The sequence below is a fragment of the Scylla paramamosain genome, chromosome 24 (assembly GCF_035594125.1).
Source record: "Scylla paramamosain isolate STU-SP2022 chromosome 24, ASM3559412v1, whole genome shotgun sequence".
Taxonomy (NCBI): domain Eukaryota; kingdom Metazoa; phylum Arthropoda; class Malacostraca; order Decapoda; family Portunidae; genus Scylla; species Scylla paramamosain.
This window is the reverse complement of record NC_087174.1, coordinates 20,080,608-20,108,107: the sequence shown is the minus strand read 5'-3', so window position 1 is coordinate 20,108,107 and position 27,500 is coordinate 20,080,608. Positions and strand designations below refer to the sequence as shown.

The 27,500-nt window shown below is 39.6% G+C and overlaps 2 protein-coding genes and 1 long non-coding RNA gene across 12 annotated transcripts in view; all 3 read left to right on the top strand.

Moving 5' to 3' along the window:
* LOC135112853 (monocarboxylate transporter 9-like) overlaps nucleotides 1–7,469 on the top strand; it is a 28,009-nt gene extending 20,540 nt beyond the window's left edge. For 3 of the 5 annotated variants that reach the window (XM_064027746.1, XM_064027748.1, XM_064027744.1), the window contains 7 exons: nucleotides 1,567–1,710; nucleotides 2,973–3,155; nucleotides 3,359–3,705; nucleotides 4,080–4,283; nucleotides 4,852–5,038; nucleotides 6,020–6,214; nucleotides 6,395–7,469. In XM_064027746.1, the coding sequence (XP_063883816.1) occupies nucleotides 1,567–1,710; nucleotides 2,973–3,155; nucleotides 3,359–3,705; nucleotides 4,080–4,283; nucleotides 4,852–5,038; nucleotides 6,020–6,214; nucleotides 6,395–6,558 (1,424 nt within the window). In that variant the 3' untranslated portion in view covers nucleotides 6,559–7,469. The remainder of the gene's footprint in view (nucleotides 1–1,566; nucleotides 1,711–2,972; nucleotides 3,156–3,358; nucleotides 3,706–4,079; nucleotides 4,284–4,851; nucleotides 5,039–6,019; nucleotides 6,215–6,394) is intronic. The other 2 variants (XM_064027749.1, XM_064027745.1) reach the window with 1 other exon arrangement.
* A 3,412-nt stretch (nucleotides 7,470–10,881) lies between these two features.
* LOC135112851 (zinc finger protein 860-like) lies at nucleotides 10,882–18,894 on the top strand. 6 transcript variants are annotated; one of them, XM_064027739.1, is made up of 8 exons: nucleotides 10,976–11,113; nucleotides 11,938–12,067; nucleotides 12,270–12,403; nucleotides 12,568–12,603; nucleotides 12,736–12,810; nucleotides 13,421–13,531; nucleotides 14,809–14,910; nucleotides 16,109–18,894. In XM_064027739.1, the coding sequence occupies exons 3-8, from the start codon at nucleotides 12,274–12,276 to the stop codon at nucleotides 17,584–17,586; spliced, it is 1,932 nt and encodes a 643-aa protein (XP_063883809.1). In that variant the 5' UTR covers nucleotides 10,976–11,113; nucleotides 11,938–12,067; nucleotides 12,270–12,273; the 3' UTR covers nucleotides 17,587–18,894. The 6 variants fall into 6 exon arrangements, with proteins under 6 accessions (XP_063883812.1, XP_063883813.1, XP_063883808.1 ...); XM_064027742.1 differs by lacking the exons at nucleotides 11,938–12,067; nucleotides 16,109–18,894 and adding an exon at nucleotides 15,405–15,577 and having other exon boundaries at nucleotides 10,882–11,113; XM_064027743.1 differs by lacking the exons at nucleotides 11,938–12,067; nucleotides 16,109–18,894 and adding an exon at nucleotides 15,374–15,577 and having other exon boundaries at nucleotides 10,885–11,113.
* A 2,317-nt stretch (nucleotides 18,895–21,211) lies between these two features.
* LOC135112956 (uncharacterized) overlaps nucleotides 21,212–27,500 on the top strand; it is a 20,387-nt gene continuing 14,098 nt past the window's right edge. Inside the window, exons 1-2 of the long non-coding RNA XR_010274641.1 lie at nucleotides 21,212–21,276; nucleotides 23,175–23,303. This is a non-coding gene — a long non-coding RNA (uncharacterized LOC135112956). The remainder of the gene's footprint in view (nucleotides 21,277–23,174; nucleotides 23,304–27,500) is intronic.

The following is a 27,500-nucleotide window of genomic DNA, read 5'->3' as shown; positions in this document are numbered from 1 at the left end:
AATTAACATTCCAACAGCCACAGACCAAAAAAAAAAAAAAAAAAAAAGACAATACTCTGGACAATACTCTGGTTCTATATTTTTAACTTGATTCCCTCTCGGCATTCTTTTAACATTAAGCAATCAGTCTTATATAACATTTTTTCTCTATTTATCTCATCTTCCTCCAATCTTCATTACAACAGCCACCATCAACACACTTACCACATATTTTCAACTTTGTCCCTTCTACCCTGCCAGTATCAAACAGTCACTAATTTATTCGTTACCAGCTCTTCATAACCACGTAGAATAAATATGTGCTTCCATAAACATTACTTCCTCGTACATTTCATTATATATTCACATTTCCTCATCCTTAAAATTCCCGTCTTTCTTTCAAGCACAGTAGTTTTCTAAAGGCCTTTACGAGCACGCTAATATAGTCTTCCTTAGTCATCCATCTCTTGTTCATTTCACATACTTGTCTATTTACACGTATGTTTCCATCCTAAGAATTCCCGCCTTTCTTTCAAATACTTAACACAGTAAAGTTTTCAATATTTTCTTTTTACGAGCACGCTAATATAGTCTTCTTTAGTCATCCATCTCTTGTTCATTTCACATACTTGTCTATTCACACGTATGTTTCCGTCTTAAGAATTCCCTCCTTTCTTTCAAACACTTAGAACAGCAATCTTTAATACCCTAATAGTTCATTATAATTACACTTATCTATTTTTCGGGAGACATTTTTTTTTCTCTTCCATTTCCGTCTTCAAAATTCCCGCCATTCTTTCAAACTCTTAAAACAGCAGTCTTTTAATGTTCCAGCAGTTCTTTACAAATGCAGACGTTCATTTCTCGACCACTTAGTATTTGTCTAAACCTGTTCTTGTCAGATAAATCACTCCATTCTTTCAGATATTAACAACAACAACCTTTTTAATGTCCTAGTGGGTCTTTACAAACACCCTAATTATATATTCTTCCTTTGACATTCATTTCTCGATCACTTTACGTTTATCTAAATCTGTCCATCTTAAAAGAAAAAAAAAATAAATAAATCACTCCATTTCTTCAAACATTAATAACAGCAGCCTTTTAATGTCCTAGTTGGTCTTTATAAACACGCTAATTATATATTCTTTCTTTGACATTCATTTCTCGACCACTTTACATTTATCCGAATCTCTCCATCTTAAAAATTCCTTCCCTTCTTACGAAACCTGGTACCATCAATAATTCCGGCATTCTTATCGTCCTTCTCCATCCATTTTTCATTGATTCCACATATTTTTACATTGCTACACTTCACCCCTTCTCGCAATCCTTTTTAACCCCTTAACTGTGATATGGAACAACTGATGACACTTAAAACAATGAATGAAATCTTTATAAGCATCTACAAGAAAAGGAGAAAGGGATTAAAAAATAGATTACACCATTTCTAGCCAGTATAATGATTGGAGTTAGCTGCAGAATACGAAAAAAATGTCCCAGAGTAACTAATGAAGAAAGAAAGCACCACGTAAAAGTGAAAGGGGCTTAACATTATAATATCAATGAATTGTGTGCTAATATCAGGTCCGTGGGCGGCGCCGCTGAATGAGGTGTTCACTTACCGCACCATCGCCACGGCAGGCTCCCTCTTGGTGGCCTCCTCGCTCTTCTTCTCCCCCCTTGTGCAAAACCCTTATCTACTGCTGCTCACATTCTCCGTCACAGTTGGTAAGTCTCTCTCTCTCTCTCTCTCTCTCTCTCTCTCTCTCTCTCTCTCTCTCTCTCTCTCTCTCTCGTTGCATGATGGATGTGGTTTAAGCAAGATTTCAACGAATCTATCTTAATTTTCTCTTTAACTCGCCAACTTAGAATCTTTAGTGTGGTACTGGTTGCTATGTGTGTGTGTGTGTGAGTGTGTGTGTGTGTGTGTGTGTGTGTGTGTGTGTGTGTGTGTGTGTGTGTGTGTGTGTGTGTGTGTGTGTGTATGTGTGTGCTATAGATTAACCTCACATCTGAGTACACACTTGCAACCGTAATCTCGTAGCTCAATCAAGCAATAAGAGAGCACTTTGATAAAACACACGAAGGCATTTGTAAGATCAGTTAAATAGATGGTAATAAGTGACACACAGGCAGTAAAGAAAATAAGAAGCGCTAAATAAACGCCACAAATTAAGTGAGCAGGACTTAGTGAAAGGCAGCGGGGACAACGAAAAGTGACACGACACGTAAGTTTGTGGCATTTGAAATCGATAACGAGGAAGGCTGCAAACCCCATGAGGGAATAACAAACACATCAATAGTAAATGATAACGTAGAAATATCTCTCTCTCTCTCTCTCTCTCTCTCTCTCTCTCTCTCTCTCTCTCTCTCTCTCTCTCTCTCTCTCTCTCTTCCTTAGTCATCCACTTCTCTTCCATTTCATTCTTTAATTTATATTTCTCCATCTTCACAATTTCCGCTGTTCTTTCAAACACTTCAAACAGAGAGAGAGAGAGAGAGAGAGAGAGAGAGAGAGAGAGAGAGAGAGAGAGAGAGAGAATGTACAGCGAGGCAGGGATAAGTGAAGCAGCCACGCAGCAAATCGTGGTAAAATCTCTTGGTGTCAGCAGCTGTGATTTAACGACTCCAGTTGTCACATTATAATTACTACCGTTACCTCACCTTGCACGCGTGTTACGTACATTTAAAAAATAAATTATTGTAGAGAACACTTGTTGCACGACTTGCTTTTGAAGGGAAATATGAAAACTTATTCTTAGCAGTGAGGGATGAGTGCAATGCAGGAAGACAGGAAAGCCATAGACAATGGGCGGGACTGCTTGGAATATATATCAGCTGGTCTGATGAGGTGTGAGGGCATGCATCAAGGGAGAAAGAGAAGAAAAGTGTGAGGAAACTATCATGACACGATTGAGAGGGGGAACAAATTAATGCAATCCTCTGCACACGGAACAGGTGTATATAGAAGGTCTGCGTGTGACGTGCAGGTTTGGGCGGCGGGCCGGCCATCATGAGCTGCTACCACTCCACGGCACTCTACTTCAACAAGCGTCTGGGCCTCGCCAACGGCATCGTGGTGACCGGCGGCTCCCTGGGCCTCATCCTCATGCCGCAGCTCGCCTCTCTGCTGCAGGACGCCTATCCCTTCCGTTGGGCCTCTTTCATCACAGGTGAGCCTGCCCGACACTTAACTCTCTATTGGGGAGCTATGCTCTCCTTGTCGGGGATTGCTCGCGGCCCGCCAGCTTCCTTTACGAGGCGCTCCTGCCTCGGGCCAGTGAATCACTTGAGTTGATAAGCATCCTTCAAATCCTGTACGAATGCATACCTGATTTTTGAACGTCATTGTTCAGTGTTGATCTCGGCACTGCAGGAGCTGTAGTTCTCCACTGCCCGGTGATGATGCTGCTGCTGCACCCAATCGGCTGGCATCGCCGCGCTCCGGAGCAGTCTCCGGAAGATCCGCCTCAGACAACTAAAGAGGACGCCAGTGAGACGCAGAAACCCCTGAGACAAGGCTTGCTGCGAGGCTCCTCCGTGCCCACGGATCTGCTCAAGCTGGGCGGCGGCCTCAGGCGCGAGGCGGTGATCGCCAAGAGGCTTCGCTCCGGCAGCGAATGTCACACCGACACTCCGTGGCTGGAGCAGAGGGGCTCCGCGTTCCGTCTGGGCGGCAGCACCTTCATGGCAGGCAGCGTCCTGACCCTCCAAGACAACGATGTAAGTATACCTTGACGTGAAGCGCCCGCAGCGATGTGCCGACGCGCTGACTATCCTTACCATCTACACACACAATTAAATAGTTTTTTCACCTGTATACATGCATCATGTTATTTGTCCTGCAATATTTTCGCACTTCTACAGATTGGTCTTGTGACACATAAAACATCATGAAACATTTTTCATCGTATAAACATCCACGCGATTCTGTGTTCAAGAAAACTAGACGTTTTCGGTGTGGAGAGAATATACAGTATAATCTTGGGTACAACCCCACAGACTGACAGTCTTATACTAATACTGAGTATCGTTGCTCACTCAGATTCCCAGAAAAATAATACACGTTTCTCCGCCCTTGGTTTTGTCTCGTTCAGGAGAATTCCTCTCTTTGCATGGCGCCTCATTCACTGCAGGTCACGGATGAGAGGCAGCAGGACCCCGAGAAGCAGCTGGGTCCCATGAGGCGGGTATGGATCAAGTTTCGGTCCCAGTACAACGTGAAGTTAATGAAGGACCCGCTGGCGATGGGCGTCGCCCTGGCCACCTGCCTCAGCATCACAGGCAGCATCAACATCTTCGTTAGTATGCAGAGAAAGGCGCGGGGACGGGGGTGCTAATCTTGTCTAAGGAACAAGGGCGGGAGGGAAAATCTGAACTGCGAGTAGGGTTGTTTAATGATACTGATGTCTTCTTATTCTCATTTAATTATTTATTTATTCAATCCTTCAATTATCTATTTATTACTTTTAAGCATAGAACACATACGCGTAAGGAAGATTTAAACTCTGGAACTCCCTACCTGCTTCTGTATTTTCCCCTTACGACTTAAATTCTTTTAAGAGGAATATCTCAAGACATTTCTGTAGTTTTGATTAATGCTTTTAGCTCTTCTTCTTTGGGGAATGGCACTTCAGTGGACCTTCTTTTTATATAAATGTTGTTATCCTTGGCCAGTGACTCCCTTGCATGAAAAAAAAAAAAATACTGCAGAACAATATCGTCTACTGTTCATGACCAAAAAATAGTTCTCTTAAATAGTTTTATACCATTCCGTTGTTCAAGCTCTTGTAATGAATGCTGCGGGTTATGTGACCTGTAATACTATGGCGCCGCGTGTGCAGTACTCAGCACCAATCTTCTTGCCAGGCTGCCATCCCGTTCGTGCTGGCCGAGGCGGACTACTCCCTGCAGGACACCGCCACAGCCATGTCGGTAACTGCCGTGGTGGATCTCTTTACGCGCATGCTCGGGGCGTTCATCACAGACTGCCCCAGGGTGGACGTCAGACTCATCTATGTCTTCGCGCAACTCATCTACATCGTGGTGCCTTACGGTAAGCTGTGCCTCGGCTGATGCTTCATCCGCACAAGTTCGTTAGCGGTGTGCTTACGTTTGTCGTATGGTGTGCGCATGTGTAAATTATCAACCAGTATATTTTTTCAGTGACTTAACTAAATAATTTCTCCACTAATCTAATTATTGACCTAATCATAAACATTTATCGCCCTTTTCCTGCATGACCACAATTCCTTGTCTTCTTCTCCCTTATTTTTCCTCCTCACTCCCATTCTCATCCTCTGCATGCTTATTTCCTCACCAAAACGATTTTTCCGACTAATTGTTGACCAAGTCTTATACATTTATTCCCCTTCTCCACTATGATCACAATTCCTCGTTTTCCTCTTCCTACCTTTCCTCCTCACTCTCATTTTCCTCTGCATGCTCACCACCTCACCTAAACGATTATCAGCATTACCTTTTTTGAATCCTCTCCCCCACTCAAACCTCTCACACGTCATAGCCACTTTTTTTTTTTTTATGTAGAAGGGACACTGGCCAAGGGCAACAAAAATTCAATAAAAAAAAAAGCCCACTGAGATGCCAGTCCCATAAAAGGCTCCAAAGCGGTAGTCAAAAATTGAAGGATAAGTGTCTTGAAACCTCCCTCTTGAAGGAATTCAAGTCATAGGAAGGTGGAAATACAGAAGCAGGCAGGGAGCTCCAGAGTTTACCAGAGAAAGGAATGAATGATTGAGAATACTGGTTAACTCTTGCATTAGAGAGGTGGACAGAATAGGAGTGAGAGAAAGAAGAAAGTCTTGTGCAGCGAGACCGCGGGAGGAGGGGAGGCATGCAGTTAGCAAGATCAGAAGAGCAGTTAAAATGAAAATAGCGGTAGAAGACAGCTAGAGATGCAACATTGCGGCGATGAGAGAGAGGCTGAAGACATTTAGTTAGAGGAGAGGAGCTGATGAGACGAAAAGCTTTGTAGTGTGAATATCATCCCCTCTTCCTCTTCCTCCTCCTGCCGCAGTGCTCTTGTGTAACAGCGGTCAGTACTGGATCATGTTGGCGTGCATGGCGGCGCTAGGCATGGGGCTCGGCGTCTTCTACTTGCTGGACGTGCTGCTGGTAGTGCGGATCCTCGGTGTGCACAGGATGGGGACGGTGATGGGGCTGAGTCAGTTTTTCCGATGTCTTGCCTTCATCGCGTTAGGTCCCGCTGGAGGTACGTACTTACGTGTGTGTGTGTGTGTGTGTGTGTGTGTGTGTGTGTGTGTGTGTGTGTGTGTTAAAATGTGTGCAATAAACATGTGGATTTACGTAAAAGATGTAGAGGAAGACAAATAAATACGGGGTTTGTGGATTAACTCTCTCTCTCTCTCTCTCTCTCTCTCTCTCTCTCTAGGTCAGCTTCGGGACACCACAGGGAGTTTCTTCGCCACTGTCCTCTTCATGTCCAGTGTCGTCCTCGTGGGTTTCCTGTTCCTCATATTTACCACATTCACGGCTCACTGTTGTCGACCCGCCACGCCGAAGCCTTCCCCAGCCCCGCACCGCCCACGTGTCTAATCCTGCCTCCCCAACGCTCATCGAGTCTTCATAGGTACCAAGACAGTGTTTAGTGGAGCGTGTGCACCACTATGACTGTTGCAGTGATGATTGTACTGTGATTATCGTATACATAAAAAAACAAAAAACAAAAAAAAAAAAAACACGAAACTATTTGGTAAAGAATTAAACATCAAAGAGGTTTTTTCCATCATCTACGTACAGGTTGGGTGATAATAATGATGTGTTATGAGAATGAAAACTCCGTCCTCTTTTGACAAGTTTCGAGTTAGTTTGGCGACTCTTGTGTTGTCTGGCGGGAGATTTCTGAACTACCAAGTATAGCTGCAGTGACTTGGTACTACACATTACAGTGCTAACGTACTGTATGCACTTATGAATCCCTTCCAATACCCACGGGATTACCAAGTGTATCCCTTAGTTTGGGATCTCTTATTATAACTGCAATCTGAAACGTTTTGGTTCATTGGTTCATTGTCTCGACTACTTTGAACAGGCTCGGATGGAAGCTGTTAGAGTTTTCAAGAGAGAGAGAGAGAGAGAGAGAGAGAGAGAGAGAGAGAGAGAGAGAGAGAGAATCTTTATACTCGATGTGGTTTACACCGCTTTTCTTCTGATCAGCGAAGTTAAGCAACGTTGGGTCTTTTAAGTACTTGGATGGGTGGCCACTTAACACAGTCCTCATGAGAGCTCAAAACGTTTCGAAATACGACCCCAACTAAATAATGAAGAGGCGCAACACTACCTCTTCTTCCTACTCCTTCATCGTCATCATCCTCACCGTTTTTTTTTCTTTTAAAGTAATAGTTCAGGTGTTCATTTATTGTTCACTCTCTTATCGCTCGGTAGTTTTGTACATAACTTGACTACTGCAACATAGTATTGGCGTGTAAAATCTTCGTTGTACGTATTTATTCTTGTTCTTTTATATATATATATATATATATATATATATATATATATATATATATATATATATATATATATATATATATATATATATATATATATATATATATATATATTCTATAATATATATACGAGTATATATTTCGTTGAAAGTGATACCGAGTTCAGCATTTATGATTTTCTTCATGATGTTTTCTTTTTCTCGAAGGAGTGTCTTGTTCTCTTTGGTAAGAATGTTGATGATTTTCCCGTAGGATATCTCCTTCGAGAAAAAGAAAACATCATGAAGAAAATCATAAACGCTGAACTCAGTATCACTTTCAACGAAATATGTACAAGAGAAAACCTCCTGCCCATTTATACACTTAATATATATATATATATATATATATATATATATATATATATATATATATATATATATATATATATATATATATATATATATATATATATATATATATATTTTCCCCTTGAAGCAGAGAAGAACGAGATATTTTAACATGTGAACACACACACACACACACACACACACACACACACACACACGCACACACACACACACACAGTAATCATTATCTAATGTAGCGACGGTAGTTTAGAATGTATATATTTTTCAGTGCCTTGTATATAGAAAATGCATATTAAATTTTATATGGATGATATGTATGAACAAAACTGATCAAATTTATTAGTAAGTGTTTTTTCTTTTTTATTTCCTGTGCGACATCACAGATTCGTAGGAGGGTAGAACGATAATAATAATAATAATAATAATAATAATAATAATAATAATAATAATAATAATGGGGACGGGAAGCTCTTTTTTTTTTATCTTACAGCGGCATACATGCTGTCAAACATAGTATACCACCCATGCAACAACAATTTATGTGATTATTTCATACTCCACAAATATATTTACTATTATGCGTGTCTCAGAATATACATCACTACTGACTTAGGGGCGCAATTTCATTTTTTTTTTTTTTGTGGCGGGGAAGGGAGTGGGCAGGAGCTAGAAGGCATGATGCTAACTGATTAAAAGAGCCTGAGGAAAACCAGTTGAGGGAAGATCAATGGAAAGACAGAATGAGATGAAGAGATGGAATTGCGGTAGAACCGCAAAAGATGGGAATTGAGTGACTGATTGATAGAAAAAAAAAAAAAAAAAAAAGGAGGGGGGGAGAGGACACTGCAATATCGCTGTCATATGGTGCCGAAGAGATAGCGCTTGGTCCACTGAGCCGACGGGCACCAAACCCTCCACTCCAGTAACAGGCGAGCCATAAAAAAAAAAGTGGCGCCGCCAACCACGCTTCAAGCCCCGTCACCGCGACAAGGTAACTCGCCAAGGCAGGGAATCACAGAAGATGCAAGCGACAGAAACAACTGGAGGAGACTCGTACATGGCGCCAGTCCCTGACTCTAGGAAAATGGCGAAAGAAGAAGGCATGATCACAAGCTCATTAGTAACAGGGTTAAGGTGGCACGGGAAAAATTTATAGGAGCATTTTGAGACCGATGACCGATAAAACAATACATTTCACGCATTAAAAGATCATTGGCACATTGATCTATAGGTATTTGAAATGTGAATCTAATACAGCTGAATGAAGGATCCAATTTATTTTATTACTTTATTTATTTATTATTTTTTGGATGGGAAATGTTAAGAACTACACAAAATATCCCACACACGCAAACATATAAAATGAATTAAACAAAAATAAATAATCATAATAATGAAACATCAAATTGAGAACAAAAGACAACCGAAGTTTGATGAATAAACAAAAGAAAATTTGTGAAATACAGAATAATAAAAAAAAAAAAAAAAAAAAACAGTAAATTCGATTGCTTCGGAAAGGCAGTGGCACGGTAGATTATACTAGACGTGGTTTTGCTCCTCGTCTCAGACTCCTCCCACAGCTCGCTACACGCCGACTCCTCCCAGTAAGAGGAGCCATTCTTTTATCAATTAATTTCCTTTGGAGGGGAGGGGAGATAAAAGACGTATCCTTGGTGTCTTGCGGTGCCAACTACATTTCACAAATTCTCATAATCGTGCAAAACCTGCCCCAAGCTATTAATGAAGTCCCCAACCGCCCGAGCCTCACACACACACACACACACACTGGTCTAGTTCTCTCAGTATTCTGGTTACCTCAATGCTGCATCCCTATCACAAAAAACTTTGCTGCCAAAATGCTTTTATCATGTAATATCCTACAAATAAGAAATGTGTTACTTACTGCAACGCAGTCTTCCTTTTTTTTTTTTTTCGCCGTTTCCCAAGAACAGAGGTTGGCGCCATGTACAAGTCTCCTTCAGTTATTTTTGTCTCACGCATCTTCCTCTGTGACTCCCATCCTTTGCAGTTCTACCACAGACAAAGTGGATCCGATCACAGTTCACACTAAGGAGTTTTAATAAGGTTCACGCGCATGGCAAAATAAAACTCACGGCGGCCTCCCTGCATAGTACCGTGCGCGCAGGGCAGTGTTCCTCTACTTCCTCTGCTGACATGTTGCATTTTTCTTTTCCTTTCCTTTTCTTCTCTCTCTCTCTCTCTCTCTCTCTCTCTCTCTCTCTCTCTCTCTCTCTCTCTCTCTCTCTCTCTCTCTCTTACTTTTTTTTTTCAAACATGCCTCCATATGACTTTAATTTTCAGATTTTCTTCTTATATTTCGTTCACGTGACTGGCAATAGATTTTAACAAGACAAGCAAATGAAATTCATAAATAGTAAATAAGTTAATATATATATATATATATATATATATATATATATATATATATATATATATATATATATATATATATATATATATATATATATATATATATATATATATATATATATATATATATATATATAAAACATTGAGGAGCTATACCCCATCTAGCCCCGCACAAGAAATACAGCTCTACACCAAATCCCTTGTATGTTGCAACGATATTGCAACATGCATCACATTCGCACATTAAATTATTGCCTCAACATCTAAAAATTATGCTCGTGATAAGCTGAAGAGGCCAAAGTTGTGACGGTGTTCGTTCTTCAGATGTTCCAGCATCCATAAAGGCCAAGAAATGTATGTATATCTCTTGGTCGTGGTCTTTATTACGGTAGATGCCTCTTTATTTAGTACACGGAGAAATCAGAAAAAAAGACAGGACTGTTTCAAATAACGCACGCTTCTCTGGACCCTTATAGTAAGAAAAAAAAAAAAAACATGAATAGAAAAAAAAAAAAAATAGAGAAAAATAAAAAAGCTTTCAAAAGACTATTAAACATAACCAAAGGAAGCTTAAGTGATTCTCTAGCTTCCTCGTTATACAATATAGAACCCTTGATGTACTCCAAGGTAAAGGTAAACGTTAAAAGTGCATATAAATCGAGATGATTTTTTTCATGATTAAATTGACTCGGCCAGCGGAAGAAGAGGTAGCAGTGGGCAGCAGATGGCGCGCTGGACCTAAACATGCAGACGATGGCTGGAGAGCTAGAGAGGAGGTAACAGCTGATTCAAGTTTCCGAGCATGGGGCGCAGTGCACACTGCAGTAAGTGCTGCATATGTGGGAAAAAGAAGAGCACGCACCCGGGAACTAAACTACACTTGTTCCCGAAAGATCCAAGAAGGTAAGTCTTTGTGGAAGGACAGTGACACATACAATGGGGTGGTATATGTGAAGTAAAATAACAAGCAACGCAAGTGACCGGAAGATTCCCATATCCGAGAACTTCCCTTTCCATCCCTTTTATTTATTCGTTTATTTATTTGTAAGACACACTTTGTTAATTTACGTGATGAGGATGAGGTCACCAATCAGTAGCACTTGGCTGTGGCTGAGCGGACCAGTCACGATAAAAGCAAGTCACCCTAGAATGGCAAGAAATTGCAGAAGATCGGACGGTAAATCTGTAGCTTTTCTTTATCTCCTTCCCTGTGCACCCCAAACTCGGGGACTGGTGACAAGCTAGGTTTTAGAGTGGGGAAAGCAAACACAACCTTGGACTGCCCTCTTTGGATACTCTCCATAAAACTTTGGTGTGTAACAATGACAAGCATTTCAAAACTAAACCTAACCAAACATTATGACCACCTAGCTGGAGCATTCCCCTGAAAATCACTCTGATTAATCACAAAAAAAACTATGCTCCATTTCCAGTGTAGGGTACCGTTTTGATAAACAGCATCCTCCAGATGCTAAATCTTGACTTACTTTATCATGTATATCTTTTCATTTAGACCTTTTTGAACTAATAGGTCAGCAGATTTATAATAACATAAGATTTTGAATGTTTAGGAGGTCCAAGGGACAAAGTGGTTAGGAGATTGTCTGTTCCTTTTTTATTGAATTGCCACTGTAAATTTGCCTTAATAAAGTTAGTCAAGCAAGTTAATGTTTCTCAAAGATTTTTCTTCAATATTGTTCTCTAATGATTTGTGATGTGGTCCTCAGATGCTTTGCAACACTTCCTTATCTTCTGGCTCAGTGAAGAAGTGTGGCATGTGACATGAAAGAAACAAAGATCAACATGAATTTTTCAGCAGCTAGTGGACTGATAAAAATTCATATACAAACTTATTTGGTACTATATTACATCTATAATAGTTTTGTGTGGAATTTATGTAATTTTGATGATCTGGTTGATTGGTTATTGGAATCTTTATATTGACTAAAAGGAGAATCACAAAATTGTAAATGTGTTACTTTGTTGGAAATTTTAGTCTCTCAACACTTCTGCCTTCATTTTGAATGAGCAATTGTTCTAAAATGACATTTGATTGCAGACGCATGCAATGGCTGCGGGCGCTCAACATCACTCATAAAAATGAATCACAGGCTGTCTGCACTGACCACTTTGACTCCAAATGGCACGCCAGCAAAGGCCGGCTGCTCAACAATGCAGTCCCAAACTCTGTAGGTGAGGTATTGGTTACATTGTCCTTAACAATATAAGCATTGTTTATGCTCATTATCATGGAAAATAACTGACTCATGTATGACAGTGAAAGATTTTTTTACCATGTTTATTTTTGCAAATAATATTTTTTGGTTTAATTCTTGATATGGTTGTTTTTCCTCCAGGTGGCTGTGATGAACAGGATGCTGACACTTACCAGGGTAAAATGTGAAGCTCGAAAAGTTTTCTTTCCTGATTTGTTTATGATTAGCATATAACTGGATGTGCATAATATATTCTGCATTTCTCATTATTATAGTACTTCTTAGTACTAAATGTATAACTTAATGCAGATTGGCAAGAGGACATAGATGCCCCCAAAATGGGGAACACGGAAGTCATTTCAGAAGTACTGCCGTTCAGTCACAGTAAGTAAAATTTTGATTTTGACAGTTTGTTGTATTCCAGCAAAACCTTAAGATTGTGGAAGATATACTCTGCACATAGCTGTATTTGGTACCACATAGTGTTCTGCTTCATTAAAAAAAATATGTTTTTATCATTTGTCATTGTCAACTACTGCTGACCATTAACAGTGTAGGCATTGTGTAGCTCTACAGAATTTCCTCCCCAACCACAGGGATTAGATTTCCAAATATTAGGCACATGGTTGGTGATTTGGTGGGTGATGAAGTTGGCAAGTTGAAGGAATCTTGACAGAATATGCAAGAGAGAGGGAGAGAGAGAGAGAGCTGCCACCAAAAAAACTATGGTTGTTATTGCTGCATGGACCTACTGTAATTTTTATTGATGGCAGTGTAAGAATGAGACAAATTCCTCTATCAGTAAGTTCTTGGAATTCTTGGATACTTGAACCTGACGCTGTGTTTGGTGAGTTGGGGTATAATTATATAATTATGATTATGCAAATTTTTCAGATAGGGACCCTGCAGCTGGGAAGGGAGTAGTGTATATACAGACACCAGTCAATGGAACAAGTGATATATTTTGTAATGTTTGATGTTATTTAATTTACAGAGTATGATGCCAGCTTTGGGGAAATAAATAGTACTCAAGATATAGCAGAATCCTTCATTCGGATCCCAAGTCCTATGGAGGGCACAATGTATGATATAACTCGTGGAAGAGGTAAGATATGTTAAGTTTACTGAAATCTGTGCATTTATACCTTTGAATCCTCACTTATTTCAGGAGTTACCACTAATAGGAGGTCAAAAGAGAGATATAAGTGTGACACATATATACCTCTCTCTTCCGAGAGAGTGTACCAAATTCGGACAAGGCTTCCATAATTAATAAATATTTGTCTAAAACAGGATTAAAAATAGCAACATTAGTGGGAGAGAAAATTGGTGAGCTAACGAGGACTAAAAAGACCGGACTTGTTAATAATAACAGCGTAGTGTACAGCATACCATGCAAAGGCTGTACAAAGCATTACATAGGAGAAACAGGCAGGGGACTTAAAATAAGAATAACAGAGCATAGGAGAGATGTTTTAAAACAACACATCAAACTCCCTTGTATTACACATAGAAAAATGTAAACACCTACCAAAATGGGAAGAGGCTAAAGAAATTAAAGTTGGATTGAAGAAAAGAATGAGAAAAGCTATAGAGGCAGCTCTCATAGCAACTAGGGAAGTCATTAACCACAGAGAAGGTTTAATCAGGTGGGCGGGTAATTCCGCCAGTTTGGCCCTCAGGTCAGGTACAAGGAAAATCCCCAGTAAAGGCTCGTCACGTAGACGGATAATGCCACCTGACTAGGAAAATAAAATTAGGTGAGGTACATGCCGGGATGGCAATACTCTGTATGAATGTCAAATGAGGAAATTTTGTATGTTGTTATAAATAGTGTGTTTTCACTCATGTAAATCAGTCTCTCTGAGGATGGCTATTCAGCCGAAACGTTAGAGATTAAAAGAATCCTAACTCCTCCCTGGGTTTATCCCCCTTCCTAAACCCAACTTCCATTCACGTGGCAAAGTTTTGAACACTAAGGTAGTGCACTCCTGTGTTCAGAGTGATTTTTGACCATGTTTTAAGGGTGAAAACAGTTTGAAACATGTGGTGACATGATAGTAGCCAGTATAATACTCTGGCAGGTCCAGCTCAGAACTGTTAAAAATGTTGATTTGCCTGTCTTACACTAAACGCATCATATATGAATAATACTTTACTGATAAAAGAATGTAATGTCCTTTTAAAAGTGTGCATTTAAATACTATTTGAAGTAAATTGTGATTTGTGCAAATTTTTTTTATAAGAATAATAAAGAAAATTATTTAATTGCTACCTATGAAGTGACATTTTCAGTTTATGAGTTGTAGGTACTAATCAGTGCTACATAAAATGATAATTTTACAGTTTTATTTTCTTGTTAATGTGATATCAATGTTACAGGTTACAGCAACATGGACCACCAAGAGCCACACACCACGGCATCCTCTGTCCCAGCTTCTAGTCTCAAGGAGAACTTCTTGCCTTGTGAAGATCTTGGTGCAGGTGAGAAGCACTGGAAGTTCAGTAATCTGTTTAACCTTTGAGGTGTCACTCCCTGCCTATAGAGAAGTAGCCACCATATATATATATATATATATATATATATATATATATATATATATATATATATATATATATATATATATATATATATATATATATATATATATATATATATATATATTCTTTCAGGCACATGAGGTTAAAAGTGTGAGCAACCTTAGCATTGTTGAGTTTTTATGTATATTCTCAATTTACTTACAGAGTAAATCTTTTATCAAACAAATCATATACAAGTTACAAAAATATGCTTTGGGCTCATGTATAGCTTATATCCACAATTTTTTGTATTCATTCATACATAAATTTCAGAAAACTTAAACGTGTGCCCCTTTCATTGGCCACAGCACATGTAAGTGATATTCAGTTCCTTGCTTTGTGTTCTGAAACATCTCAACTATTACAGATCCTATTGCTTCAGTTGTCCTTGCTTTCAGAGTTTGAAGATTGCAAACTGTATACTTTATCCTTCACACAACCCCCTACAACAGCTGAGATGCTTCAGAACACGTGGTGGTCAACTGAATATTGCTTAGATGTCCTCCGGATGAGGAAAGGCTCTCACACACACACTAAAGTTCATTGAAATTTGTCTTTCTAGTTTCCTTAGTAGGTTTTAACATGAATGTTTTTCTTAAGAGTATGATGCTAAGGGGATGGACTGTTTTGTTACTTTTAATCTTCCATTTTTTTTTTTTTCATGTATTTATTTGTATTTGCCCATTGTTATAAGTTTTAAGTAATTTTTTTAGATATTGAATAATTTGTATTACTTAACCTGTCTATTATTTTCATGTTAACTAGATGAGGTAGGTGATGGTCATAAGTGATGAAGAGGGCTAAGGATAGTGTTCTATGCTGGAAGATGTCACAACAGTCAGGTGCTCATCAGCCATTATCCTGACTTTTTTGTCTTTTCAAAGATAACAAATGTGTTTCTCTGATGGCTGCCAAACCCAGATGTGGGATTTTATAATTCAGGGCCAGGTGTCACATCCTGTTAGAAGTGTTAGTGGAGCATTACTTCTGCAGTCTGCAACATGTTCATCAATTGTTTCCCTATTAAGTTTTTCAAAAGTAATATAATTGCTGCTGCTTGCATGTATTTATTGCAAAATGTTATATATTATTATGTTTTCAGGTAATCATGGAAATGACCCAGAAGACACCGAGTATAGTTCAGATGATGATTTTGCTTTCTGGCAAAAGATGAAAAGACGTGCAAAACAAAGGAATAAAAAGTCACTTAGAAAAAAACTTTTCCACAAGTATTCCTCGGATCAAAATAATTCAAGAAACTCTCCTATGAATAGTCAGAGGTATATGGATCAACAGTCATCACCAACAAAAGAAGGCAATGAGACATCGGATAAATTGAGCAGTGTTGTCAAGGGATCAGAAAATGAAGATGACTGGATAACTGATGATGAAGTGGATGATGAAGATCATGAAAACATTGATCTGGCCTTTAAGAGAGAGTGGGAAGAGAAACGTCTTCCACCTAACAGTAAGGAGAAGAACTTTGTATGTGAAATTTGTGGGAAGGCATATTCAAAGCCCAGTTTCCTAAGAGCACACATTGTCAGAGATCACAAAGAACATGAAGGAGCCAAGAGGTATCCATATTTTTGTCAACATTGCAGGAAAGTTTATGTCAGAGAAAAAGACCTGTTGAAACACCAGCAGCAATTCAGTGGCCCATGTGAAATATGTGGAATGGTGCTAGGATGCAGTGATCTATTTTGGGCACATAGAAGAGATCATGACAGTGTATGTAAGGTGTGCAACAAGGAATTCACGAAAATGAGTTCATTATACATTCACATGAAGATAGAACACTCAAAAAATCCATTATCTTGCTCAATTTGTGATAAACGATTCCACTGTGAATCCTTATTGAAAAAGCACATAGTAAAGGTACATGATAATGCTGCTGTGCAACAAACAATAACCAAATGTGATAAGTGTGATTTCTCAGCTAAGACACAAAGGGCTCTGAAAATTCACCAGGGTTTGGTCCATCATTCAAAGCTTGGTTTGTTTACTTGTAAAAAATGTAAAAAGACATTTAGTACTAAGTTAACATATAAGAATCATGTTGCCACCCACAGAAAAAAAAGCATTATTTGCCCTTTGTGTTCTGAAAAATTTACATCAGAGCATGAATTACAAACACATAGAATATCTGTCCATGAAGTAACATATAATGTAGGCAGTGAAAAGGAGACACTACCAAGCCATCTAAATAGCAGTCACTTGTCACAGTATGCATGTGCCTTGTGCAATATAACATTGGGTAGTAATGAAGACCTGTCTCAGCACATGCACAGGTATCATGACATGGACATAAATTCTCCCAGAGAAATTAGACTTGAAATTGAACGAGTCCATCTTTCAGAAATTGACAAAAATGCTAATGGTGTGTGGGCTGTAGGCAGTGAGGAGACACATCCTCAGGAGTTAGACAAACCCACAATGAGAGACTTGTCCACACACTTTGGCAGTTCCATTGATAAGTCAGCTTTGCTTGTGCCAGCCACTGCAATGCCTCCAAATGTGAATGTGGTGGAGGTTAATGGAGTGCAGTACCATGTTGTCAGGGAAAACCAGCAGCACTAACCTGATGTTTTCATTTAGTCCATCATCCATTTGTCATTTTAAGAGAGAATTTTACATAACATTAAAAATGTTGTCCATCAGTCTCTCCAGTCTGCAAGTATGTGAAATAAAGAAGACACTGTATTTGGTTGAAATCTTTTATCTAGAACTCAAAAAATCATAAGAATTTAGGTACTGGTATTATCTGTGATTCATTCATGATTTCCATGGCCATTCAGTAGAAAAGCAGAACTGTAATGTTATATATTAATGTATGACATTATCAAAATAACAGTTCGTATATTTATTTATTTTTTTAGACGCTCACACGGACACTTTCTGAAGCATATTTTGGTAAGGAGGAAAAGAAAATGAATTGGTTTGCTGCTAATACTTGACGTACAGTGGGGCAGCTGGCGCCACTCACACCATATGTCACTCCATTTAGCCGTGGCACTGTGCTATAACTAACGCCTTCATGCACTTCCTGTAAGCTGCTTGGTGCAAATAGTTTCATCAGCAAGTGTAGCAGCTGGGCAGTGATGTGGGGCAGTTTGGGAGTGATGGGGTTTGCCTTGGAGGAAAGCACTCAAGAAAGGTGAAGATGAGGATGGGAGGGTGGGTGTTTCTTACCACCACATCACATTTGAGGAGTTAGTGAAGGAGGGGCGAAGGGGATGTTGCCTGCACTGCCATGCTTGCAGTTGGTTTGCGCCGTGCCTTGTCAGTGTCGGGCCTAATAACTCCCACCATTGAAATTGCGCCTTGGGACAGTTATCTCGATTGGAATGAACATCTTTATGAAGTTACACTTGGAAATTACTATTGCTTTCTAGTCTGTGGAATATGTTAGGATAGAAATAAGGCAAATATAGGAATTATAAACCAGATGAATATACATAGGGGTCGTCTTTCTACTCAAGGTCTATTCAGTGAGGGGTAGACTACTCAGAGCTGATCTGATCAAGGTGTGGAAAATATTTTGTGGATTATCACATATCTCTGTGACGGATATCTTTATACCAGTGGTGGATGGCAGGACATTCTCAAAATATTTCATCCTCATATGCACACTGACTTGTGCAAAAGATTTTTCTCAGTCATTAGCCATTGGAATTCCTTGCCTTCTGAGGTTGTGCTGGCTCCCACCTTGCCACTGTTTAAAAGATTACTTGTTACTTATTTTGGGAACAGACTATATGAATATTAACTGTGTATTATTGATAATTCACTAAATGCTTACAACACACATTCCATAGTATTTTACATCAGCTATGTATGTACATGTTTGTCCTCATCACAAATATTTTATTAAAGCTGTGGCATGTTGGCATGTTTGGAGCTCCCTTCTAGTGGAGGTCATCCTGGTAAGAATAGGGGCTACTATACAAACATACTTCTCATTGGATAGGTGAGCAGTTCAGTGAACAAAAACCTTCTTTCATCGAAGCCCTTGGTCTCAGTCTTTGATCATTGAGTTGTTTTCTGTGATGCATATTCAGAAAGAACGAATAGAGATGGGTAACTAAAATGTTTAGTCAACGCATGTTTGTTCCAGATTACTCTAATACAAAATAATAATACGTAAATATAATCGAAACATTTATGAAACACAGTAAATACAGGAGTAATGTGCATGATGAATTCATCGCATCACTAAGGAAACGGTATTTGATACGAAAATGGAACAGGGAAAAACGACAGCCACAACTGAGTAGTGAGTGAGTATCTCAGTAAGCCTGCCTGCTGCTCGACACAGCTCACTTCACACACTATATTATGGTGTCCACCCACTATACATATCCTAAACGACCCACGACATCACCACGGATACAGTCATCAATCCCACTCATACACACATCGCTCATTTCATCTGCACACTATACGACACTCGTAGTGTCCAGCACTCACCCATCCCTTGATATAATCAGCCGTGGCCCTTTAATAACAAATAATACAGACAAGATCCCAGATGGCCGCTGTCGAGATTGAAAAATGCCGCGAGCCGCCGCCTTTAGTGCCACACTAGGCATTTCAACCAGCACAACTAGCGTCACAATGCAATAAGTTTGCTGAGCAACTAGACGAAAGTTGCTGAGGGTAAGGCTACTTTCTGACCAAAATTGTCCTCATACACCAACTTTCTTGTCTTGAACGAATCTCTCATTATCTAGAAGTCAACTCTACCTTACTTTATTAGTTCTTCGTCTGTTTGTGATCAATCGTTCATTCCTGCTGCTGCGCTGGTCTGTTTAGTTCATAGCTGTTTACAGCATCCTGGTTGTAATGCCGTACTAAATCTCAGTACCACAAACCACTTGCTTTACTTCACCGTCACGCCTCGGTCTACTATTTGGTTAGGGGTCTTTCGAACGTAAATATTACCTAAATATTATTTTGCCAATCGCAAGGAAAGATCAAAGACGATCATAAGCTCAAAACATGGAGTAGATGCGTGTAAGCATTAGCCATGTACAGTAGATATAGTTCGTTGTTTCGCTATCAGGAAGGCGAGATTCACTGGATCAGCCATTCTGAAACCCATGATCCGCGTTTACTTATAATTTCTGCGAAATTGTAAGAAATTATAAAGAAAATTAACGGGAATGGGTGATTTTTAAGGATTCCCTTGTTTCTAGTGACTTCATGACAAGTTTTGGGTGGAGGGAGAGGAAAGCTGTTTAATAATCCCGGTACCACTTCCTCTATCGTCATCAAGTTTGTTAATAATGACCAAGTTAACTTCTCAAGATAATGTACACCATTACTCAGTGTTAGACTAAATTCTGAAACTAGCTCCGCACCTCAACATTCAAAAGGCTCTCTAGTTGGAAACACGGGATTTTAAGGGTGTTCTGTTAGCGGATTATGAAGATTCCTGCATTATTAACAGGATAAGCACTCTTGAGAAGCCAGCTAATAATCTCTGTGGCCTTTGAAACAGTTATGGAGAGAGAGGAAAGCGTTTCAGAATATAGGCCTAAGTTACCATTGGTTTATGTTCCACTTTGCGTAACGTGTATCGATTTCCGGCGTGTTGACACGAGTGTTTGATTGCATTTGAAGTTATGAGGTTTCGAATCTATACATGACGAAATACGAACCCTGGGAGTGACGGCGAATGAAACACCAAGGGGAGGGGGGGAATAAAGAGGGGATTGTGAGAGAGATTGAGTAGAGAGAGAGAGGGGCGCGGCGGCGGGGTCGATGTGTTCAGAGATGACGAGGTTTGTGCGTGAGAAGGGACGCGGGAGTCGAGTCATGAAGGGGTCGCTCCGATGGGTTCGCTTCGAAATTGCGCTTCGATACAGTGCTCTCTCATCTAGAAGCTATTTTCACATTTATTTATCTATTTCAACTATCGTCATCTTGGTTTAAATATGAGACGGTATATATGCACATATTTCGTTAGTTGCACATATACGGGAGATCTCACACACAAAGGAAGATCAGAGAGAGAGAGAGAGAGAGAGAGAGAGAGAGAGAGAGAGAGAGAGAGAGAGAGAGAGAGAGAGAGAACAATGATAAAAGAAGAATAGGGATGGAACTGTATTCACCAGCGCGAAACAATCTGGAACAAGCTGCTTACCCGGTGAATCAGCGAACCAGTGAGGCAGTGAACCTTACCTAGGCTGTGCTGGGGAGCGGGGGAGAGGGTTACCGTGGCTGTCAGGTCAGGGCTCACTTCGACCTTCAAACTCGGCGAGCGGAGTGAGTTATGTTATTTGATTTATCTGTTTGTGTAGGTGTTGTGATGGTGCTGATGGTGGTGGATGTAGTGAAAGCGCTCTCTCTCTCTCCTCTTCAGGCACATATTTAGCACAAATGCACGTCTTAAAAGGTACATGTAATGGTTGGTCTTTGTGGTGATGCTGTCATCATTATCATTATTACCAAAACCATATGACTAGTTGCTGCGGCGCCACAAGATAAATTTTTTAATCACCACCTTATTATGACTGGTATCACTGCTGTTATTGGTTAATCTATGTAATAATGCTGCGGGCAATGATTAACTAACATCACGCACACACACGATATTCAGTTAGGTCCTTATCCAGAAACTCTTTGCTATTTCACCACGACAATTTTCAAAGGCCACAGAGATAATTAGCCGGCCTCTCAAGAGTGTTTCTCTTGTTAATAATGTAGAATGACGTTAATATGTCACTAAGAAAATGAAAACACCCTTACAAATCCGTGTAACTTCAACTATATAGAACCTTTTGAATGCAGTGGAGATGTGGGCAGAAGTGGTTCAGAATACGGTCATTATACTTGATAGCTTAACTCATTTACTACGACTGATAATTCCTGAGCTTCACGCAGACACCAGATGTTAGGCAATCAGAATAGAATGATAATTGTAGTGGATGAAAAACTAAAAATGATTTTCAATTTTTATTTGAAGAAAAGTCATCGCAAACTTCACATACTTATCTAATGACATCCAGAGGAGTATAAACTGATGCCGTAGGAAGCGATTGAAAAAAAAAATATTTAGCAGCATTAGGCCAGTTGACTCTTTGACCGCTCATGGCCATACAATCCTTATTCACAGGAGTAATCCTAGACGATTTTTCTTGGTAAAAACAAAACTACAGCCACTAAGATATTTGACCTACGTAGGTACACCCTCTTTCTCCTGCGGTATCTTTCGAAATTGTACCCCAGACTTGTATTGACATTTTATTAAGATGAAGGAAGGAAGGAATGAAGAAGGGAGTTAAGAACGGAAATTTAGATTTAAAAAAGAGATAGGAAGGGATTGGTTCTCAAGAAGAGTGGTTGATAAATGGAATGGACTCGGTAATCAAGTTGTTGGTGCAGTTATTCGGATGTTTTAATTAAAAGTCAGACAAATTTATGGATGAGGCACAAATGTTCGAACTAACTTTTTTCTCCTTTTTTTCCTTTTACCTGCGATACCTTTCTATATTGTACTCCAGACTTGTATCCTAACACTTTATTCAGGTCGAGGATAAGCCAAGGAAATGAAAAGGTAAAGTTGTTAGGATAATTTCAGTGTGAGTGAGAGAATTCCAGGAACGATTACTTGCAACCTGTCACCGAGTTTGATATATGAATGATCTGATTAGCGGGGTTTCAGTGTACATACAGGTGCAGCGCTGAGGCATTCTCGTCAGCCGTTATGAATATATGACGCAGCTTTTAGAAACATCCATGTAAATTGTTGGTATGATAGGTGCTCGTATCTTTTTATAGTGGTAACTCCCCGTAAGAATATTTTATAGTGGGAAAAAATAAGCTTGTAAGTATTTTTATTTTGTTAACTCCTTGTTCGAATAGAAACGAGACAAAAAAAAGTATCCATTTTTATTATGGTAACTCCACGTTCGAATATACGTACAACACACACACACACTCTCTCTCTCTCTCTCTCTCTCTCTCTCTTCTACGTCCTTTTATTGTGTTAACTCACCGATCGAATATTCAAAACATCCATAACAAGCACTTCAAGCTAACTCATCCGAAAATGCGTAGATGCATCAAGCCATCCTGCAGCGACAACTTTTTCTCACCCAACACTGCATTATGTCTTCACTTTCACTGCTTTAATGGGACACATTCTTTCCTCCTATTTCCAGGCGAGGAATCAATACAGTGGCCAAGGTCAGTGCAGCGAGGAGTCACCCTGGAGGTCACACTGTCTGCACTGATAGGATGGTGTTAGCTGGGAGGGACTTGTAAGCTGTGTCGTTCCTTCCCATTGAGAGGTAAGGGAAGCAGTGCGGTGTATCCTTTCTTCCATGTACGTTCTTTAGTTTCGTTTAGTTTAGAAGTATAGATAAGTCACAACTAGATTCCCTCTTATACTTTATTGGTGATTGTTTCTTTTTCTTCATATCTCAAGGCTCAGACGAAGCATTATTTAACATTTTCGCTTTAAGTTACTTCGTTTCTTTAAAATATGTATACTCAAAAAACACATTTCCTTTTTTTATTTTAGGTTAATTTTTTTTCCAGTTCCACGGCGCATAGAAGACAATTTAAACTGACTTTTGTTGCAGTTCTTACCTCTCACTGTGAGCTGAGAGGAAACACAACAGTGACCTAACTTTCGAGGTCTGTTTTTGTAGTCACTCGGTGCAGTCTGGTTTGCATGAAGGCGGCGCCACTGTGTCGCTTTGGCGCGTGTCTTTATTGCTTGAACATGCACTAAAATCGATTGGTGACTCATGTGGCTGGTGTGTCATCGGGTGTGGTGGTTCCGAGCCTCGCCGCTGCTTGCTGAGAGTCACGAATCAAGGTTCTGTGTGTTCTGTTCCCATGCGCCTTATGACATTGTTACGGCACCATAACGCCATCAGTCAGCGGTTCCTTTTCCCACGAGAGCTGATGACACAGTGACTGGCGCCTTAGCCCAGCTTCTCAAGACTCCCATCACGTCTTGTTACTCGTAGTTTCGAAAGAAAGTGCTTCTGTTTTGCGTACATTGATGACTATTGTTAACTTCATCATATGGTCTTATCTCCACAAGGTGACTGGCGCTTTAGATTAGCTTACCAAGATTCCCATCCCATCTTCTTACCTGTAATCTCGATATATTAAAAGGGAAATGACTCCATGAATGATAAAACAATAATAACCATTGTTAACTTAACCAATCAAGTGTTCCTATTCTCACGAGCGGCAATGACAAGGTGACTGGCGCCTAGATTAGTTTCCCAAGATTCCCATCTCATCTTCCTTCCTGTGATTTCGGTGCGGCAAAAGAAAATCATTCAGGTTCTCGTGCTTCGCTAATTAGGGTACGTGACTCCATAGAAGGTCGTGAAAAGACACTTTTTTATCGAAAGTTTCACAGAAATTCCTAATGACGTTATTAATTTACTAACGACATTATTTCGCTGATGAGGGATACTGATGAAGACGTGGCTGGATGAAATACGTGAGATAGTTTTGATTAGGGTACATTTGGTTTTGACGGCAGAGTTAGCGCGAACTATTAAAGCAATGGGGATGCGTGTACCTTATCGTTAGTCTTTGAGAAAAAAAATAAATAAAAATAAAAAATCGCAGGTCAGCTGATGGAATTGAGTTCGTCTTTTAGTAATGATTTAAAAATACCTATATTTCTACAACACTTCTCTTTAAGGATGATCTAGTTTGTCGATGTAAAAACTTAATATTATGATGATGACCTTTGTTTTTACTTTCTGCTGTGCTGTTATTATTATTATTATTGTTATTATTATTATTATTATTATTATTATTATTATTATTATTATTATTATTATTATTATTATTATTATTTCTATTAATAATTTGTGTAGTTTGTTGCTGTTGCTTCTGTTTATTTATTTTTTTGATAAGAGAAAGTGTTTCTACCGAGGCACGTCAGTAGTCGTGACTTCTTCCCAGCAAAGAAAAGTCTTTAGAATGAGATTGCAGGTTCTCATCGCCAATGTTTCGTCTCCATCACATATACGACACCACAGCAGTTATTGTCAATACAGAAGGCTGGAGAAAGACAGCCTGCATTCACCTGCATCACAAAGACTTCACTTGGCATATCCCACGTACCGTCACCACTCACAAACGTTCCCTCGGTACACTTTCACTTCTGCACCGACGGGACCCAAACCGCGGCCTTCTTGCTTCACTCGTACATTCAAAACACTTCCTTCTCTCTCAACGGGACAAACACTTTCCCTGAGTGACGGGAAGCATCACATCACCTGGAATGACCTTTAGATCCTCACTCACCAAAACCCTCTCCTCAGTCATACAGCGTCTTATCTTGAGTACTGTTGACTGGTGGAAGATATTGAGGTTTACAAGGATGACTTTTATGATTCCAAGGATAGTTGAAGGAGGATTCTGCATCGTTAGTAGAAAATACTTATGAAAACATGAAAAAAAAAAAAAATCTGTGTAGCCTTGGAAAATAGCTAATACGAGAACAAAGCTTTTTAGAACAACATGCCTAACACTGCCAAACCTCCTTTACGTAACATATTTAGTAAATCTGAATAAGATGCAATATATTTTTTTTCGGAGGTTTTTATCTTTTTTATTAGTGTTTCGTGCTTACTTGGAACTTATCTAGAGCACAAATAGTTTCAGAATCAGGGACCAAACTAGGGACCAAATTAGGGACCAAACCTTCCTTACACAACAAACGAGGAGGATGCAACATTTTAGGATTACTTTTTTAATTGTTTTGTCCCAGGGAATTACTTAGAACAAAGCATTTTAGGACAAGGGATCTAACTCTATCAAACCTTCCTTACACAACAAACGAGGAAGATGCAACATTTTAGGATTACTTTTTTAATTGTTTTGTCCCAGGGAATTACTTGTTTTTTGTCCCAGGGAATTACTTAGAACAAAGCATTTTAGGATAAGGGATCTAACACTACTAAACCTTCCTTACACAACAAACGAGGAAGATGCAACATTTAGGACTTGCTTTTTTAGTGCTTCGTCAATGGGAATTACTAATACTACTAAGGGTTTCAGTTTAAGGGATCTAACTCTACCAAACCTTCCTTACATAACAAACGAGGAAGATGCAACATTTGGGACTTGCTTTTTTAGTGCTTCGTCCTTACTTGGCACAAAGCGTTTCAGAATAAGAGCTCCTTCACACAGTAAACGAGGAAGGTGCAACATTTTAGGGTTCGTTTGTGTAGTCCTTCGTCCTTACTTGGCATCTGCTAACGGTGTACCCAAGACGACCATCTGCTTAGTACAGACAAGCTGGCCACTCTGACTGGTAAATATTGATCAACATTACGTAAATATTAGGCTGTGTTTGAATATACTCGCGTGGGTGTACAAATTATATCGCCATTAATTCTTGTTCTTGCACAAAGGTGTGTTCTTAATTATTCAACATAATTTTATTCAGGTTAGGGTGCATCAAGTAATTTGGGAACTCTCTCTCTCTCTCTCTCTCAACCAGTGGGTCCGAATATTTTTTCATGTAACACTTTGGGGCTTCCCTCACCATTTATATTACATCTGCATGAACTTTACGAACCAACTGAACAGAGAGAGAGAGAGAGAGAGAGAGAGAGAGAGAGAGAGAGAGAGAGAGAAGAGAGAGAGAGAGAGAGAGGGGGGGGGGAAGGGACAAAAGCAAAATACCCAGCAGATTGGAGCCGATTACCTGCAGTATTGCTTTATGATCCGCTTATCCCCGTGGCCTGGTTCCCCTTTGATTTGTGTATGAGTAATGGGAAGGCTCGCCCGTCGCTTCACCATCCTGTCCCTCCCTGGCCCCCGCTCTGGCCGCACGTGTCACAGGGGTATGCATATGTGATGGCCCAACCACGTGTCCTAGGAAGCGTGCTGACCTGCCAGTGCACAGTGACACACACACACACACACACACACAACTGGAGAACGTTAAATTTATCTCCATTCTTCTTCTTCTTTTTTTTTTTTAATTTCTCTTCCTCCTCGTCTTCCTCCTTTTCTCCTCCTCCTACGTACTTTCTATACAATGCTACGTTCACACACACACACACACACACACACATACACACACACACACACAGGAGGGAATAGAAGTGTTCAAGTGTGTTAGGTAAAATAAAATAATGATAGATGAATAGGAATAAATAAATAAACGAATCAATATATAGATAACGGTTAAAATACGAGTCTCGTATCGGCAAGGAGATATGGTTGTAAGGAGACTTAGTGCACTACAACAAACTGAACAAGAAAAAAGCAGATAAGGATGTGCAGTCATAGATTTTTTTTTCTTTTCAAGTAGAGCAATAAACCAATAAGAAGTGTTACTATAAGGAATCACAATGCGTGCAGACGACACACACCAGAGTAAAGGAAAGTATGACAATGCGTGCAGACAACACACACCAGAGTAAAGGAAAGTATGATTATTTGGTATTGAGAGGCAAAGCATTACGAATATTACACTTTTTTATTTTCAAAGAGAG

Coding starts and splice junctions, on each gene's coding strand:
- LOC135112851 (XM_064027738.1), top strand. CDS start 11,013: ATGGGGCGCAGTGCACACTGCAGTAAGTGCTGCATATGTGGGAAAAAG. Junction 12,604..12,735: donor GGATGCTGACACTTACCAGG/GTAAAATGTGAA, acceptor AACTTAATGCAG/ATTGGCAAGAGGACATAGAT. Junction 13,532..14,808: donor TGATATAACTCGTGGAAGAG/GTAAGATATGTT, acceptor TCAATGTTACAG/GTTACAGCAACATGGACCAC.